The sequence below is a fragment of the Phycomyces blakesleeanus genome (assembly GCF_001638985.1).
Source record: "Phycomyces blakesleeanus NRRL 1555(-) unplaced genomic scaffold PHYBLscaffold_10, whole genome shotgun sequence".
In the NCBI taxonomy this organism is placed as follows: Eukaryota; Fungi; Mucoromycota; class Mucoromycetes; order Mucorales; family Phycomycetaceae; genus Phycomyces; species Phycomyces blakesleeanus.
The window spans coordinates 1,117,663-1,132,437 of record NW_017265143.1 but is presented as its reverse complement, the minus strand read 5'-3'; the positions used below and the strand labels follow the sequence as shown (position 1 = coordinate 1,132,437).

General features: G+C 37.8%; 3 protein-coding genes across 3 annotated transcripts; 1 reads left to right on the top strand and 2 right to left on the bottom strand.

Annotated features, from left to right (window-relative positions):
• Nucleotides 1-710: 710 nt before the first annotated feature.
• On the top strand, nt 711-4,871 carry PHYBLDRAFT_145381 (hypothetical protein; the record flags this gene model as incomplete). The annotated part of the gene is made up of 13 exons (XM_018431425.1): nt 711-1,073; nt 1,176-1,430; nt 1,514-1,718; nt 1,844-2,338; nt 2,430-2,722; nt 2,790-2,915; nt 2,983-3,133; nt 3,185-3,567; nt 3,652-3,855; nt 3,924-4,117; nt 4,178-4,349; nt 4,428-4,752; nt 4,819-4,871. The coding sequence occupies 13 exons, from the start codon at nt 711-713 to the stop codon at nt 4,869-4,871; spliced, it is 3,219 nt and encodes a 1,072-aa protein (XP_018291953.1).
• Nucleotides 4,872-4,979: 108 nt separating this feature from the next.
• Nucleotides 4,980-9,343, bottom strand: PHYBLDRAFT_64866 (hypothetical protein; the record flags this gene model as incomplete). Its single annotated transcript, XM_018441360.1, has 22 exons — nt 4,980-5,150; nt 5,208-5,288; nt 5,392-5,462; nt 5,520-5,742; nt 5,809-5,873; nt 5,947-6,082; nt 6,129-6,168; nt 6,235-6,442; nt 6,537-6,664; nt 6,734-6,792; nt 6,856-7,013; nt 7,092-7,151; nt 7,315-7,416; nt 7,629-8,048; nt 8,192-8,262; nt 8,327-8,362; nt 8,414-8,483; nt 8,565-8,685; nt 8,740-8,802; nt 8,880-9,081; nt 9,186-9,232; nt 9,314-9,343. 22 exons carry the CDS (start codon nt 9,341-9,343, stop codon nt 4,980-4,982), a joined length of 2,562 nt encoding a protein of 853 aa, XP_018291952.1.
• Nucleotides 9,344-12,149: 2,806 nt separating this feature from the next.
• On the bottom strand, nt 12,150-13,778 carry PHYBLDRAFT_186981 (hypothetical protein). The gene is made up of 2 exons (XM_018439310.1): nt 13,436-13,778; nt 12,150-13,306 (listed from the first exon to the last, which is right to left on the bottom strand). The coding sequence occupies exons 1-2, from the start codon at nt 13,695-13,697 to the stop codon at nt 12,219-12,221; spliced, it is 1,350 nt and encodes a 449-aa protein (XP_018291951.1). The 5' UTR covers nt 13,698-13,778; the 3' UTR covers nt 12,150-12,218.
• Between the last annotated feature and the right edge of the window lie 997 nt (nt 13,779-14,775).

Genomic DNA, 14,775 nt, shown 5'->3' with positions numbered 1-14,775 from the left:
AGTAAATTACACAATAGAAATACGGCCATTCCACCTTAATTCACACACAGTAAAATGGTAATAACAACAACAAATGTGGGCTAATAATCATATTCGTTTTAACTTGATAATACACTTGCACAAAACCATAGTCAATTGGAAAAATAAATAATTACGAGAGGGGGGCCGATCCCCTTGCCGTGTACAAGTGAGAGTATAGCGCAAGACATTATTTTAGTATACCAATGTTTGATATATTAGTGATTACTACCAATATACTCCTAGACTACAAATATAAAGGATCATTTTATCATTAGAGCATGCATTTCTATAATATGCCTTGACAATAATTCTGATTTTATACAAATATTTGTATATACATATTGATATTTAAATATTAATGCCATATTTTTTGAAAGGAAAAAAGAAACCTTAATCAAAATATATCAGCACAGTAATATTAAAAAATAGTATTCATTAATAAAAAAACAAAGCTCTTTAATTGAGATTTTCCACAGATTAAGCAAGCTATTTGATCCAAATATTAGAAGCTCAAAGATGTACTAAATTCCTTTAAACTTTCCCAAATCACAAAATTCGAAATGTGAGTATCCATTTTGTTCTAGTGACTGATATAAGTGACTGCTATTTACTTTTCCTGTAGCCACAAGGTTTTGCAGGAAGTTGTTTGTCCCTAACTGTCAGTGTATATTAAATCAAAAAACTACGCCATGTTTGACGACGATACTACTGATCAGCTCTACGATGTCTTTAGTGGAAATGCACCAGTCGAGAATTTCGACGATTCCGCTGATGACATTGAATTCGACATCAAAAACGAACAAACCTCAAAAAATAAACGTCCATTAGACAACGATTCGTCCGACGAGGATGATTCCTTTAGAAAACGCCCTACTACGAACGCTCAAGATGAAGACGACGAAATCCGGCGTTTCAGAGCGGAGGAAGCCAACCAACCTCAACCGATTGTAGCAGATACTTTTGAACAGGAAACGTCAAGAGAAGTTGCAAATATTCCTGGTCTTCAGGCTGCTCCTTCTATTGATGGCGAACAACTCGTATTGAGTCATCAAGTATGTCTAGGCCATCCTTTTTTTCTTCTGTTTTTTATTTAAAAAAAATAAGAGGAAGAAGAAGAAAAGAGGAAGAAATAAACTTATTCCAAAACTTTCTAGGTTAGACATCAAGTTGCAGTACCACCGAAATACGACTATGTACCAATCTCAAAGCATGTCCCCCCAGAGAATCCTGCACGTACATATCCTTTCACTCTTGATCCTTTCCAGCGTGTTGCAGTATCTTCAATTGAACGTAATGAGTCTGTTCTTGTTTCTGCGCATACATCTGCTGGTAAGACTGTGGTCGCCGAATATGCCATTGCTCAATGCTTGAAAAATAAACAGCGTGTCATTTATACATCTCCTATCAAGGTAAATCTTATATATACGCATGAATTATTTTATTAAATATAAATGACTAAAAAACATAATTTACCATATATTACTTGCACTAGGCTTTGTCTAACCAGAAATTCAGAGAATTTACGGAAGAGTTTGGTGATGTAGGATTGTTGACTGGTGATGTGACAATCAATCCTCAGGCATCATGCTTGGTAATGACAACCGAGATTTTAAGATCTATGTTATACCGAGGATCAGAAATTATCAGAGAAGTTGCCTGGGTTGTTTATGATGAGATTCATTACATGAGAGATTCAGGTAAAAAAAAGATAGAAAGAGGGAATAAGATCATCAGATAAGGCAGAGAGAAGGCGGATGCGGTAGATAGGGTTGAAAATCTTTCCACAACAGTAAAACTGACCTTCGACGGTGGAATGATTTAGCAAGAGGTGTCGTTTGGGAAGAATCTATTATTCTACTCCCCCACGCTGTTCGCTATGTGTTCTTGTCCGCTACCATTCCCAATGCAATGGAGTTTGCAGAGTGGATTTGTAAAATCCATGAGCAACCCTGTCACATTGTATACACAGATTTCCGCCCTACACCTCTTCAGCATTATCTCTTCCCTGCTGGTGGTGATGGTATCCACTTGGTTGTGGACGAAAAAAGTAGTTTCAGAGAAGACAACTTCCAGAGAGCAATTGCTGCACTTTCAGAATCTCAGGGAGATGATCCAAGTGGTGCCAAGGCACGCGGTGGAAAGGGTAAAAAGGGCCCAAAGACTGCAAAGGGCGGAGCGAACGATGGACCATCCGACATTTACAGAATTATTAAGATGGTGATGATGAAGAATTACCACCCTGTTATTGTATTCAGTTTCTCCAAGAAAGAGTGTGAGGCAAACGCACTTCAATTGTCAAAATTAGATTTTAATGATGGTATGAAACGCATAATTCTGAAAGTGTACACAAGAAAAAAAAACAATATTAAATATCGTGTATGTGTGTATGCGTGTGATTTACTGTTTAGAAAGTGAACGCGACATGGTCACCAAAGTTTTCAACAATGCAATCTCCTCTTTGGGTGAAGATGATCGTCAGCTGCCTCAAATCCAGCAACTACTCCCTCTCTTGCGCCGTGGTATTGGAGTCCATCATGGTGGTCTTTTGCCTATCATGAAAGAAACAATTGAGGTTCTATTCCAAGAAGGTCTTTTGAAGGTCTTGTTCGCTACCGAGACTTTCTCTATTGGTTTGAACATGCCTGCTAAAACTGTTGTCTTCACAAGTGTTCGCAAATATGACGGAAAACAAATGCGTTGGGTATGTTGGCTATCATATAATCTACTCTGAATATAGGCTTATTTGTTTGTATATATATATATTTTAGGTTACTTCGGGTGAATATATTCAGATGTCGGGTCGTGCAGGAAGAAGAGGTCTTGATGAGCGTGGTGTAGTCATTATGATGATTGACGAAAAGATGGAACCAGATGTGGCAAAGAATATGGTCAAGGTAAGATAAATAATGTGTATAAATGGCAATTTCTCTTATATTTAATTAAATGCACTTGTGTATATAGGGTGAATCTGATCGTATGGACTCTGCTTTTCACCTTAGCTACAACATGGTCTTGAACTTGTTGCGCGTAGAAGAAATTAGCCCAGAGTTCATGCTGGAGCGTTGCTTCCATACTTTCCAAAACGATGCACACATTCCTCAGTATGAAGAAGGTACGGAGTATTGTCACCAATAAATTATAATAACTAACACTTTAATTATAGAACTCAAAAAATTGGAAATTGAGAAGAATAGTATGGTGCTTGAAAGACAGGAGGAGGTTGAAGACTACTATAACCTTAGATCGCAGATTGAGACCTATTCGCGTGATGTTCGTGATGTGATCAACCACCCTACATACTGCCTTCCATTTATGCAACCAGGACGTCTCATCAAGGTCAAGCGGGATGATACAGATTTTGGATGGGGTGCTGTTGTAAACTATAGCAAAGTTGTCCAGAAAGGAAAGCAAGAGTCTGATCCCGAGAATCCTAACTACTTGGTCGATGTTGTCCTCTATTGCAGTAAGGATAGCTCTCCTTCAAAGGACTCCATGGGTCAGACTGTAGGTGTGCAACCAGCACCTGAAGGGGAAGGCATACCAATTGTAAGCAAGGCATAATAATAAGAAGAAGTGGAAAAAAATTATATATATATATTGATGTTGTTTTTTACTAAACTTAATCATTAGGTGGTTCCTGTAGCATTGTCCGCAATTGAGGGCATCAGTCATATTCGTCTCAATCTTCCCAAAGAACTCCGATCATTAGATGCTCGGAATAATGTCCATAGATCAATCCGTGAAGTGCAAAGACGATTCCCTGGAAAGATCCCATTGCTGGACCCAATTCAAAACATGAATATCAAGGATCCTGCTTTTAAGAAATTAGTAGAGGTACGGATTAAAATGGATATTTGATAAGCCAAGTATAGAAGTATGTATCTTACGATTCTTTCAAATAGAAAATTGTTTTGTTAGAAGAAACTCTTCTTGAGCATCCCCTACACAATTCACCAGAATTACCGGCTCTGTATGATACTTATTCCAAACGTGTCGAGATTACCAAGAGAATCAAGGATATCAAGAGAAAGATTAGCGATGCACAGTCTATTATACAACTGGATGAATTGAGAAACAGAAAGAGAGTGATGCGAAGGTAAGATCACTGAAATTAATATCTGTAGATAAAATCTAATATAATTCAAACTTGGCTTAGGCTTGGCTTCACAACATCCTCAGATGTCGTCGAAATGAAGGGTCGTGTTGCTTGTGAAATCAGTACTGGAGACGAACTTCTTTTGACCGAGATGATCTTCCAGGGTGTCTTTAACGATCTTACAGTTGATCAATCTGTTGCGCTTTTGAGTTGTTTCGTATTTGATGAAAAGGTATGAAGAGCATTTCTTAAATAAATGTATATATATATGTTTTAAGTTTCTTGTTATTAACCCATCCGAAACACCTAGGTTGAGCAACAAGCACGTCTTCAGGAAGAACTCGCAGGTCCTCTTAGATTAATGCAAGAAACTGCAAGAAGAATCGCAAAGGTTTCAAAAGAATGCAAGATGGCTGTTGATGAGGATGAATATGTCGCAAAGTTTAAGCCTCAGCTTATGGATGTTGTATTTGCATGGTGTCAAGGCGCCAAGTTCTTCCAGATTTGTAAGATGACTGAGGTTTATGAGGGATCTTTGATTCGTATCTTTAGACGCTTGGAGGAGCTGCTACGACAGATGTATGCCGCTGCGAAAAGTATCGGAAATACCGAACTAGAGAACAAGTTCTCTGAAGGTAAATCAAAATGACTCTTTGAATGATAATAGAGCTTGTGGAATTTACTGAATTTCTCTCGTTTAGGTATTAGCAGAATTCACAGAGACATCATTTTCGCTGCATCACTTTATCTGTAACAAGCTATGTAGTTTACCATATTTCTTTTCTTTATGCATCCTGATTAAATATATAAATATATATAAAAACATTTACGAATTTTACAGCATTTCTAAAGCTTCCTTGACTTATATTGTGTAATAATCACTAATCTCACTTGGGGCCGAGGTTGCATTATTACCATCCCACTGAAGAGCTCTTAGATGATTATTGTACTCGTCTTGCAAGAGTAAAAGCCTCTCATACAACATTTCATCACATAGTTCTGTCTGGTTGAGCTGTGTGACTTTATCTGCGAACTTATTAAAACAATATAATATTTGAGTATCGTATTACAAAAGTCTTCTTAAGCTTACCCAGAGCATAACTTTTTGCCGTGATTTATTTAAATAAATGCTGCTATTAACATCTGCAACTTCTATCTTCGCGTCTTCGAGCTGCAGAATATAGGGAGATAAATCTCTTAAGTTAATATATCCTACTGTTTGTTATTGAAATCCGTGGTTTTATTCTGTTTTCAGCTTGGTCAGTAAGCTGTACCTTTGTTGAAATTTCGTGAGCACGAGCAAGTATATTGTTGGGAAATCCAACAAGCTGCGCCGCCTTTAGGCCTACCAAAAAAAAAGTAAGCTTTCAAAACATAATAGAAATTTAATAAGTATACATACCGTAATGAAGCTTTGTGGTATTGCCATCCTCTACTGTGTATAGAAAATGTATTGCACATTTATCCATTTCATCGGTCTCAATAGATAGATGAGTATAACTGCTTTGATAATGATTCTCTAGAAGACTTACTATATCAACTTTGAGCTGTAGATTAACAACATTTGGATATATAGATAGAGATGTGGTTAGCTGATGTAAATGAGTCGAAAATAAACAGTACGCCTGTACACAAACATGAGCAATAGTAAGTGATAATCGCAGTCTTTCATATACGTATGTAGTGCTTACTTTTGATCTTATAATCTCTTCGCAAATTGCACCAGATATTCCAAGTGCATCGTTAAAAGACGTCCCTGAATATATATATATATATATATATTTAGGAAAAACTGGCTGATTATATCAAGTAAAATATGAATAATCTACCTCGACCAAGCTCGTCTATAAGTATTAAACTCGTATCGTTTATGTTGTGCAGTACATAGGCAGCTTCCCGCATTTCAGACATAAATGACGAGGTATTCATGTCGAGAAAACTGTCATTTGCTAGCCTAGACAGTAGCTACACACCATTTAAGTTTACAAAATCTTTAAGCTAAAATATGTACCTGGTTTGATATACGAAATGAAGCATATTCCGCTGGCACACTATTACAATTATGGTTAACAACTGAAATATATATTTACAAAATATGGCAATAATTAATAATATACAATGATCCTATTTGAGCCATAATCGTGAGCAAAGCAATCTGTTTTATGTAGGTCGATTTTCCACTCATATTAGGGCCAGTAATGAATTGAAAGCTGCTCGAGAGAGAGATATAGGTGTCGTTAGGAACAATTTGGCCTTTACGGATTATATCTAGGATCGGGTGTCGACCAGACTTGATCGCAAATGTGTTTGTAAACTCAGGCCTAACTATACAGAGATTTTGGTATAAAAATGTTTTTCAATTGTTTTTTTTTTAAAAAAAAAGACACTTTTAAAACCCATTGTAATGTACAATTCTTACTATAATGATCACGTAGCATATGATTTTTTGCAAAAGAAGCCAACAAATCAATTGAAGCAATGGATTCAGATAGCTTGTACATAATGCTAATATTAGACCGGATCTTTTCTAAAAGGTTTGTCACAATACTAAAACACAATCAAGTAAGAGTTTTTTTAGGTTTCTTTTTCTTTCAAAATAATTGCTCCAGAGTATACCTATCTGACATTAGATATATTTCTGTTAATGACTCTTCAAGTCTGCAGTTTCGCTTAAGCTAAAAAAGGATTTTTTTAGAAGCTTATTATTCTATATTCTGTGTAGGTCAAATCAAATTTACCAGTTCCATGGTTGTGAATGTTATACTCTTCTTTTTCTTTACTACATTGATAAAGACTGGTGGGAAACTGGGTCCTTTTATTTTATCAAATGAAGCAATAGACAGATGGAAGCCTTTGGCATTTGCAAATTGAAGTTTTATCGGGAGACCAGTGGATTCTATTTGTAGTAATGATATTAATAATAAAATTCTGATTAGTTTTTTCTATAGACGGGATAATATTCAATGCAGCGCACCAATGTATTGAGATGACATCTCATAAATATCTTGAATTGTTTCTTTGTATGCCTGGCGTGCTACAAGACATAAGTTTATAATTGTAAATAAATAACAAATAAAGGTGATATAGAATTAATTGACTTGCCTACATCTAAAAGACCATTGACCCCAGCCTGTATCAAGACCACAAAAATTAGGTATTATAAGTATTAAGCATTAATAATTAATAAACTATCTTACTTTCCTTTACTGCATAACACTTTTGATTTCGTAAACCGAGATTTGATTTTTCGTAACCCACTTCGTCGTTCAGTGTTTCCTTTATTTGCTCCAAGAGAATGTCTAAAATGATTTTAATAATAACAAGGGTATATGTATCCGGGTAATTACTATCTAGGTACTTTTTTTTTTGCAAATTTTCAAATGTAACAAAAGGGGCACTTTCCTAAAATTGGATTTCGAAATATCTACAAGTTAATTCTATTTTAGTACCCGGATTTTGTATTTTATAAAAAGAAATCAAACGATAATATATCATGTAGTAAAGTGATGACTTGCATTCAAAGCTAGTGAAATAACAGTGCTGTTTGAGCATTTTATGATCTCGGAAATATTCTTTATGGTTTTTAGCGCGTTTCGAAGTGTAATAACGTTATTGATCTTTGCCTCAGAGTAACGAGTGGTTTGCTTCTTTGGGATTTTGATAATATCTGAAATTATGTGATCCATGTCACTCAAATATTTTAAGGAAGATTGTATACCAAATAGCATCTCTTCGTTATCAACAAGTTCTTCCACTGCGTCCAGTCTGTCTTGTATTATTTGCTTTTCTGTGAGAGGCTGAAGAATGGCCATCCGCAATAATCGAGCACCCATTGGTGTGCAGGTATGATTCAAAATACCGTAAAGAGTCTCTTTGCTGTGACTTTTGTCACTATTAGTCACAAGCTCCAGGTTTCTTGCCGTGATGATGTCTTATTGGTAGTTAAGGTTAGTTCACGGTACATGTAGAGTTAAAAGAAGGCAAGAAGTTAAAGAGAACACACCAATGAGCATAGTTCCTGTGTTGAAAACGAATACAAGTCAGAAATACGTACTGTTATTTGTTTAGGTTTACCTTGTGCCACTTGGTACTTGAAAAGTATTGTGTGAAGTGCGTATGTAGTATCGTTTCGTTCCAAAACATAACTTGTGTGTGCATATTGGTTCAGCATATTAGATTAAGTATAAAGCGCACTAGCTTGAATATTACCGAAATATGGCTGCAGCGGCTGCTAGGCAATAGTACCTTTATTATATTTCATGTTAGAAAATAATTGATTATAGCGCACTATTATACTTTTTTGATATTCCTAATAAAAGCGTGGAGGCGTTGTCATGAATTCCAAGATCTCTCAAGAAGGTCATACCTAAAGAATAAATCAAAGTTGTATGAGTATAATACGACAACATATGCTAGTAAAGGAAATCTTCAAAGACGGGTTTCTTACCAACATCATCTGAGAAATAGTTGCGTGAAAGCGATTCAATAGATATATTGGGGAATTTCTGCTCAATTAATTGGCAGAGCTTGTTAATTCCATGCTCTAAAGGCATGGAGGCCACAAGAATCTATTTGTGTTTAAATAGGGTAAGTTACTAAGCTCGTATTAATTCTCCAAAGACCTTTTGAGGGTTATTCAAGTGTATTTGATGCAATGTCTTGATGTATGTCTGTGAGTCTGCAAACTATAAAATAAACACACATTATATACAAAAAATAATAATAAGAAAAGTTGATGTGTGAATGAATCCTTAAGTCTTACCTGGGATAATATACACTCATTTGTATCGAGATATATGGTACACATCCCAATCTCTGTAGCCTTTCCACGGCCTTCTGCCAGGGCCATGATATGCTTTCTGTTGGCCCTGACCGCTGTATCAGCAATAGATGCATTTGTCACACTATGGCCAAGTGGTTTTTGGGTATTGACTAATACTAAAGGAAGTTCGATCTTATCCTCGCTGGATAAATATGTTTGTGTTGTGTCTGATATTGAAAATGTTTAAATCGGCATGCTCGTTTGCTTTACTCGCTTGCTTGTGTACTTTCTAATAAACCTAATTACCTGGGGTAGAATATGTTTGCTTCAAGGTTGAATCTGATAACGACATGCTTGTTGTTATTGTTGCTGGTTTGTTACAAGAGAGTAGAATAAAGCAGGTAACGCATTGGTTTATTTAATCCGATGCTTACGTAAATACTATAAGCAGTCAAACTAGTCATGTTGCTCAGATAAATATGCTCTTGTTTCCTGTGCATACAAGAGAGATTTGTGTGTGTATATGCAAGTAATTGTCCAAACCTTTGGAAGACTTCCATATTCTACACATCGAGCAGCGTAATTTCCAAAACCAAATTAAAGTAGCCTTTGAGAATAAATAAATTAATTGGTACATAAATAAGATGCTTATCAAATAAACCAACCCTTTTTCCAAGGAATTAGCGAATGCTTTTTTGTTTCATTAAGAGGTTTAATGATGGTTTTGCGTGTCCGTTACGATCTTTCACTCCAAATAAAGCTGCCTTGAAAAATAATAATACATATATAAAAAGTCATCATATCTTTATTTTTTTATTTTTTTTTCAATTTCCACCCTTTATAATTCTGGAAATTTATATCAAATAAACTTATAAAGAAGCGATCAACATACATGGAAGAATTAACTTTAAGGTCCATTAATCGGCGCATGTCCAGTTTTCGGGCACCATCGTTTAATGGTGATTCGACGATATACGATCTTCCAATCTTCAAGATGAACGATTTATGCGTTTACCTTAAGGACATGGGGTTCAATGTCACAAAAAGACAATTGACGCATCCCGAAGCCAAAGACATTGTGTTGATCTACAAAGGAATCATACAAATTCTCAGACCAAGCTGGTCCCAAAGAATGGATCAAGAACTGAATCAGCTATTATCTCGCTTTGATTATCCAGTACGACTTTTAGGTTCTTTATAGCAATTATTATTATAATAATAACAGTAGTAGTAGTAGTAGTAGTAATATAGCGCTAAAATGATTTACACACAGGACTTAAGAATATCTGTAATTAGTACACATGTTGTAGCAAAGTATATGTAAGTACGCTTTGGTTACGTACTATGACAGATACATTGCTGTACGATTATTGGATTTTTATATTCCTTTATTTCTTTTTCTTTTTCTTTTAGGAAAAGATTGTTGACAGACATTAGATTCAACGAGTTTGACGTCTCAGATATTATACATCCAGATCCTAATCGGCTGGCACGTATCTTAAGTGCAGCAATCAATTATTCGAACTTTACAAACCAATCCTGGGAAAGATTCTACCCATATGTGGCAAAACATGTAACAAATACTTTAGACAAGTGAGCATTGGATTTATGAAGTACAAAGCTGATGAATACGAGTGCTTATATAGAAAGAATTTTCGAGCCGTATACGCGAAACAATGGATGACATAAATGCCCTTCAGAGAGAAAAAAGCCGACTTATGTAAGAGCTATTGATAACACGTTGAATGCAGTACCCTGTCGTTGGTTTAAAGAGATATAAAACCATCTCATTAAAAAAATATACACGCATATAGTGCGGAACGCGTTGCAGCAGAACCTGAAAAGAGACAGATTGAAGAAGAGAATGAAATGTATGAACGGAAACTACTTGTAGCTAGGCAGCACACCGAAGCACTACAAAATAATATCAATGCAATCAAGAAAGAAAAGAATGTTCTCAAGGATACATTGGTAAAGTACCTATATTTTTTAATAATAAAAAATGCAAGCATTCTACAAATTTAGGATTGACTATATGTGGTGATATAGCAAGAGCTACTTTTCAAAGGTCTCAGTATCGATGAAGAACTATCCCAATTGGAGATTCGGCTTCGAATAAACCCAAAAGAAGAAGAGAAGGTAAGCTAACTTGTGATTGTGAAGGGGGAAGAGGTTATAGCTCTCATTATACTGATTGATTGATTGATTGATTATTATTATTATTATTATTATTATTATTATTATTATTATTATTCCTGTTATCATTATTGGACAATTAAATGAAGCTTATTGAAGAGTTGAAACAAAAGATCCAAGAAGAGCATGTTCTGGAAAAGAAGGCAACCGAATCTTTTGAGAGTTTGGTTCGAATACTAGATTTCTACAATGAGATCCGGCGCCAGTACAGTGATGTCAAGGAGATACTTGAGACTCTTTTGGATCTTATGAAAGAATGGGATTCCGAAAAGAACACAGCCGAAGCAGCACATAAAGAGTATATTATTCAAGATACTAATCTCAAAAGTCTCAGGACAAAGAAGAATGTAAAGAGCCTTTTATTCCACTTTACTTTATCTTAATGAACTGAAAGTCTGGATGACTCACGCTTCTCTTACCTTACTCTACTTTCCTTTCTTTCTTTTCAAGCGCCTAGTAAGTGAGATAGATTCATTGAGGCTCAAAGAAAAACAGGACCTAGACGAATTGGAACGGACACGCGAGCATGTTCAGATTCAGTTTGGCCAACTTGAGTTGGTAGGCAAGCAAGCTGCAGAACTCACAAAGGAAGTCAGAAAAGAACTCATTCCTTTACAAACATCAAACGATGAATTAAGCCAAAAGGTACTATTCTATTATATCTATACACAAAAAAAGCGTATATTGTGTAATGCTTTTTTATTTTATTTTATTCGGTGTCTCCCACACTAATACATACATACGCATATTCTGATCAACAGATCAGCGCAAATAAGGAAAGAAACGAGAGCCTTATTTCACAATTGGAGCTAAAATACAAAGAGGTCAATTCCGAGGCTGAGAATATACTGCGGCTCGTAGACAGTATAATAAGGAGCTTTAATAACACCTTGTGAAATCCACGCACCACATCACACATCCCTCTTATTTTTTTCAAAAATAAATAAATAAGCATCTCTATCTATTGCATTGGTTTATCCTATTCGATTCTTTCATATTGAATCCTTCCACTCATTTTGTCTCAAAGCATTTAAAGCAACAGCAGCAACAATAATAAAAGAGAGAGAGAGAGAGGAATTATTTAAAGACAACAATAAAACATGTTTATTATTCAGAATGAGAGATGAAGAAGGGAGAAAACTTTTAGTACTCCTCAGCCTCCTCAATCTCAGAGTCACCAAGAGAGTCGGAACCAACTTCTTCGTAATCCTTCTCGAGGGCAGCCAAGTCCTCACGGGCTTCGGAGAACTCACCTTCCTCCATACCCTCACCGACATACCAGTGGACGAAGGCACGCTTGGCGTACATGAGATCGAACTTGTGGTCAAGACGGGCCCAGGCTTCAGCGATGGCAGTGGTGTTGGAAAGCATGCAAAGAGCGCGCTGGACGGTGGCAAGATCACCTCCGGGGACAGCAGCAGGGGCACGGTTGTTGATACCAACCTTGAAACCGGTGGGACACCAGTCGACGAACTGGATGGTGCGCTTGGTCTTGATGTTGGTGATGGCGGCGTTGGTGTCCTTGGGGACAACATCACCACGGTACAACAAACAACAGGCCATGTATTTACCGTGACGAGGGTCACACTTGACCATCTGGTTGTTGGGCTCGAAACAGGCGCTGGTGATCTCCTGGACGGAGAGCTGCTCGTGGTAGGCCTTGGCAGCAGAGATGATGGGGGCGTAGGTGACGAGAGGGAAGTGAATACGGGGGTAAGGGACCAAGTTGGTCTGGAACTCGTTCAAATCAACGTTGAGGGAACCATCGAAACGCAATGAAGCGGTGATGGAAGAGACGACCTGGGCAATCAAACGGTTAAGGTTGGAGTAGGTAGGACGCTCGATGTCGAGGTTACGACGGCAGATGTCGTAGATGGCCTCGTTATCGACCATGAAGGAGACATCGGAGTGCTCAAGGGTGGTGTGGGTGGTCAAGATGGAGTTGTAGGGCTCAACAACTGCGGTCGACACCTGGGGAGCGGGGTAGACAGAGAACTCGAGCTTGGACTTCTTGCCATAGTCGACAGAAAGACGCTCCAAAAGGAGGGCACCGAAACCGGAACCAGTTCCACCACCGAAGGAGTGGAAGACGAGGAAGCCCTGGAGACCGGTACAGTTGTCGGCCAACTTGCGGATGCGGTCCAAGACAGAGTCAACCAACTCCTTACCGACGGTGTAGTGACCACGGGCGTAGTTGTTGGCAGCATCTTCCTTGCCGGTGATCAATTGCTCTAAGATGATTGAGATGAGATGATGAGATTAGGAATGTTGAAAAAAAAATAGAAATTTAAAAGAATAGACCAAAGCTTAATCTTTCTTTTGTTCTACACAAAAAAAATACATGCACTGCAATACTTTACCAGGATGGAACAACTGACGGTAGGCACCAGTACGGACCTCGTCAACAACGGTGGGCTCAAGATCGACCATGACGGTACGAGGGACGTGCTTACCACCGCTGGTTTCGCTGAAGAAGGTATCGAAGGAGTTGTCTCCAGTATCGAGCTCCTTGGGGATGTTACCATCGGGCTGGATGCCGTGCTCAAGGCAGTAGAGCTCCCAACAGGCGTTACCGATCTGGACACCGGCCTGGCCAACGTGAATGCTGATAATCTCGCGCATGGTGTATGTAAAGTGTGTGTTTTTTTTAAGTAAAGGGGGGGTTGTAAAGTCGAAAGTTCAAAGTTAGGGGAGAACACCGACAGGTATGAAAAAACAACAACAACAAGAGCAATTTTTGGTGGGTTTTATAAGCGGAGGAAAATTAGATTTTTTACGATTTTTTTTTTGGACTTTTTTTTTTCTATTCAATCTACGCCCTCCAATCATAAACATAAAGTAATCTAAAAATGGCAATCACGCCTCGTGTATTCGCCCCCTCTCCTTCTCTATCCTTGTGGTTCAATGGCCTGAAACAGCAACAGCGCTTGCTTCTCTTTGTCGTAAAGTTGGCCGTCCAGCGGCTTGCCCTCGTGTGTGGTAGCGTGGCGAGGGTCACACAGCCAGCTCTTGGTCGCAGGATCCAAGAGGTGTTGTAGCTGTGGGTCTGCTTGTAGTATCCGGCTCCATTCAGCCTGCAATTTTACTGCAGGGCCTTCCAGGAGATGCAATGACATGGCTGTAGCTTGCTTATCCTGTGTAAAATCACGACACTGCGTCCAGGTGTGACGAGCTGGGCCTTGCATGTAAAAGGCAATTGACTCGGGTTTAATCAGGTGGAGCTCCAGTCTTGCCCAGCCGAACTGTTCCTGGTGCGGCACAAGTCTGATCTTCCGAACCATATTTGTACCAAACTCAAGTTTGAACCGTGTTTGGCCATCACATATACACCACACCACCTTTTGACGTTTAGGGTCTACACTACAGACCAAGTCCTCCGAACCCAGTCGCATTCTCTTCCAACTGCCAATCTGCAGTGTTTCGGCTGATAAGACATGCTCCGTTCCCAGTGGCGATTCTGAATAAAATAGATTTTTATTTTAATTTAATTTAATTTAATTTAATTATTCTTATTTCTCTTTCTAAATGATTAATATCCGCCTATCTTTAAAGCCGCTCAATATTCTATATATATAAATAAATAAATATATAGATTGGTTTGACAAACATACCTGTGTTTAACATCATGGATGAAAGAGACAGCATATCTGCGGGCCATGCACATCCATTTTCTGGTAAGGTAGGCATAGTAGAATTCATA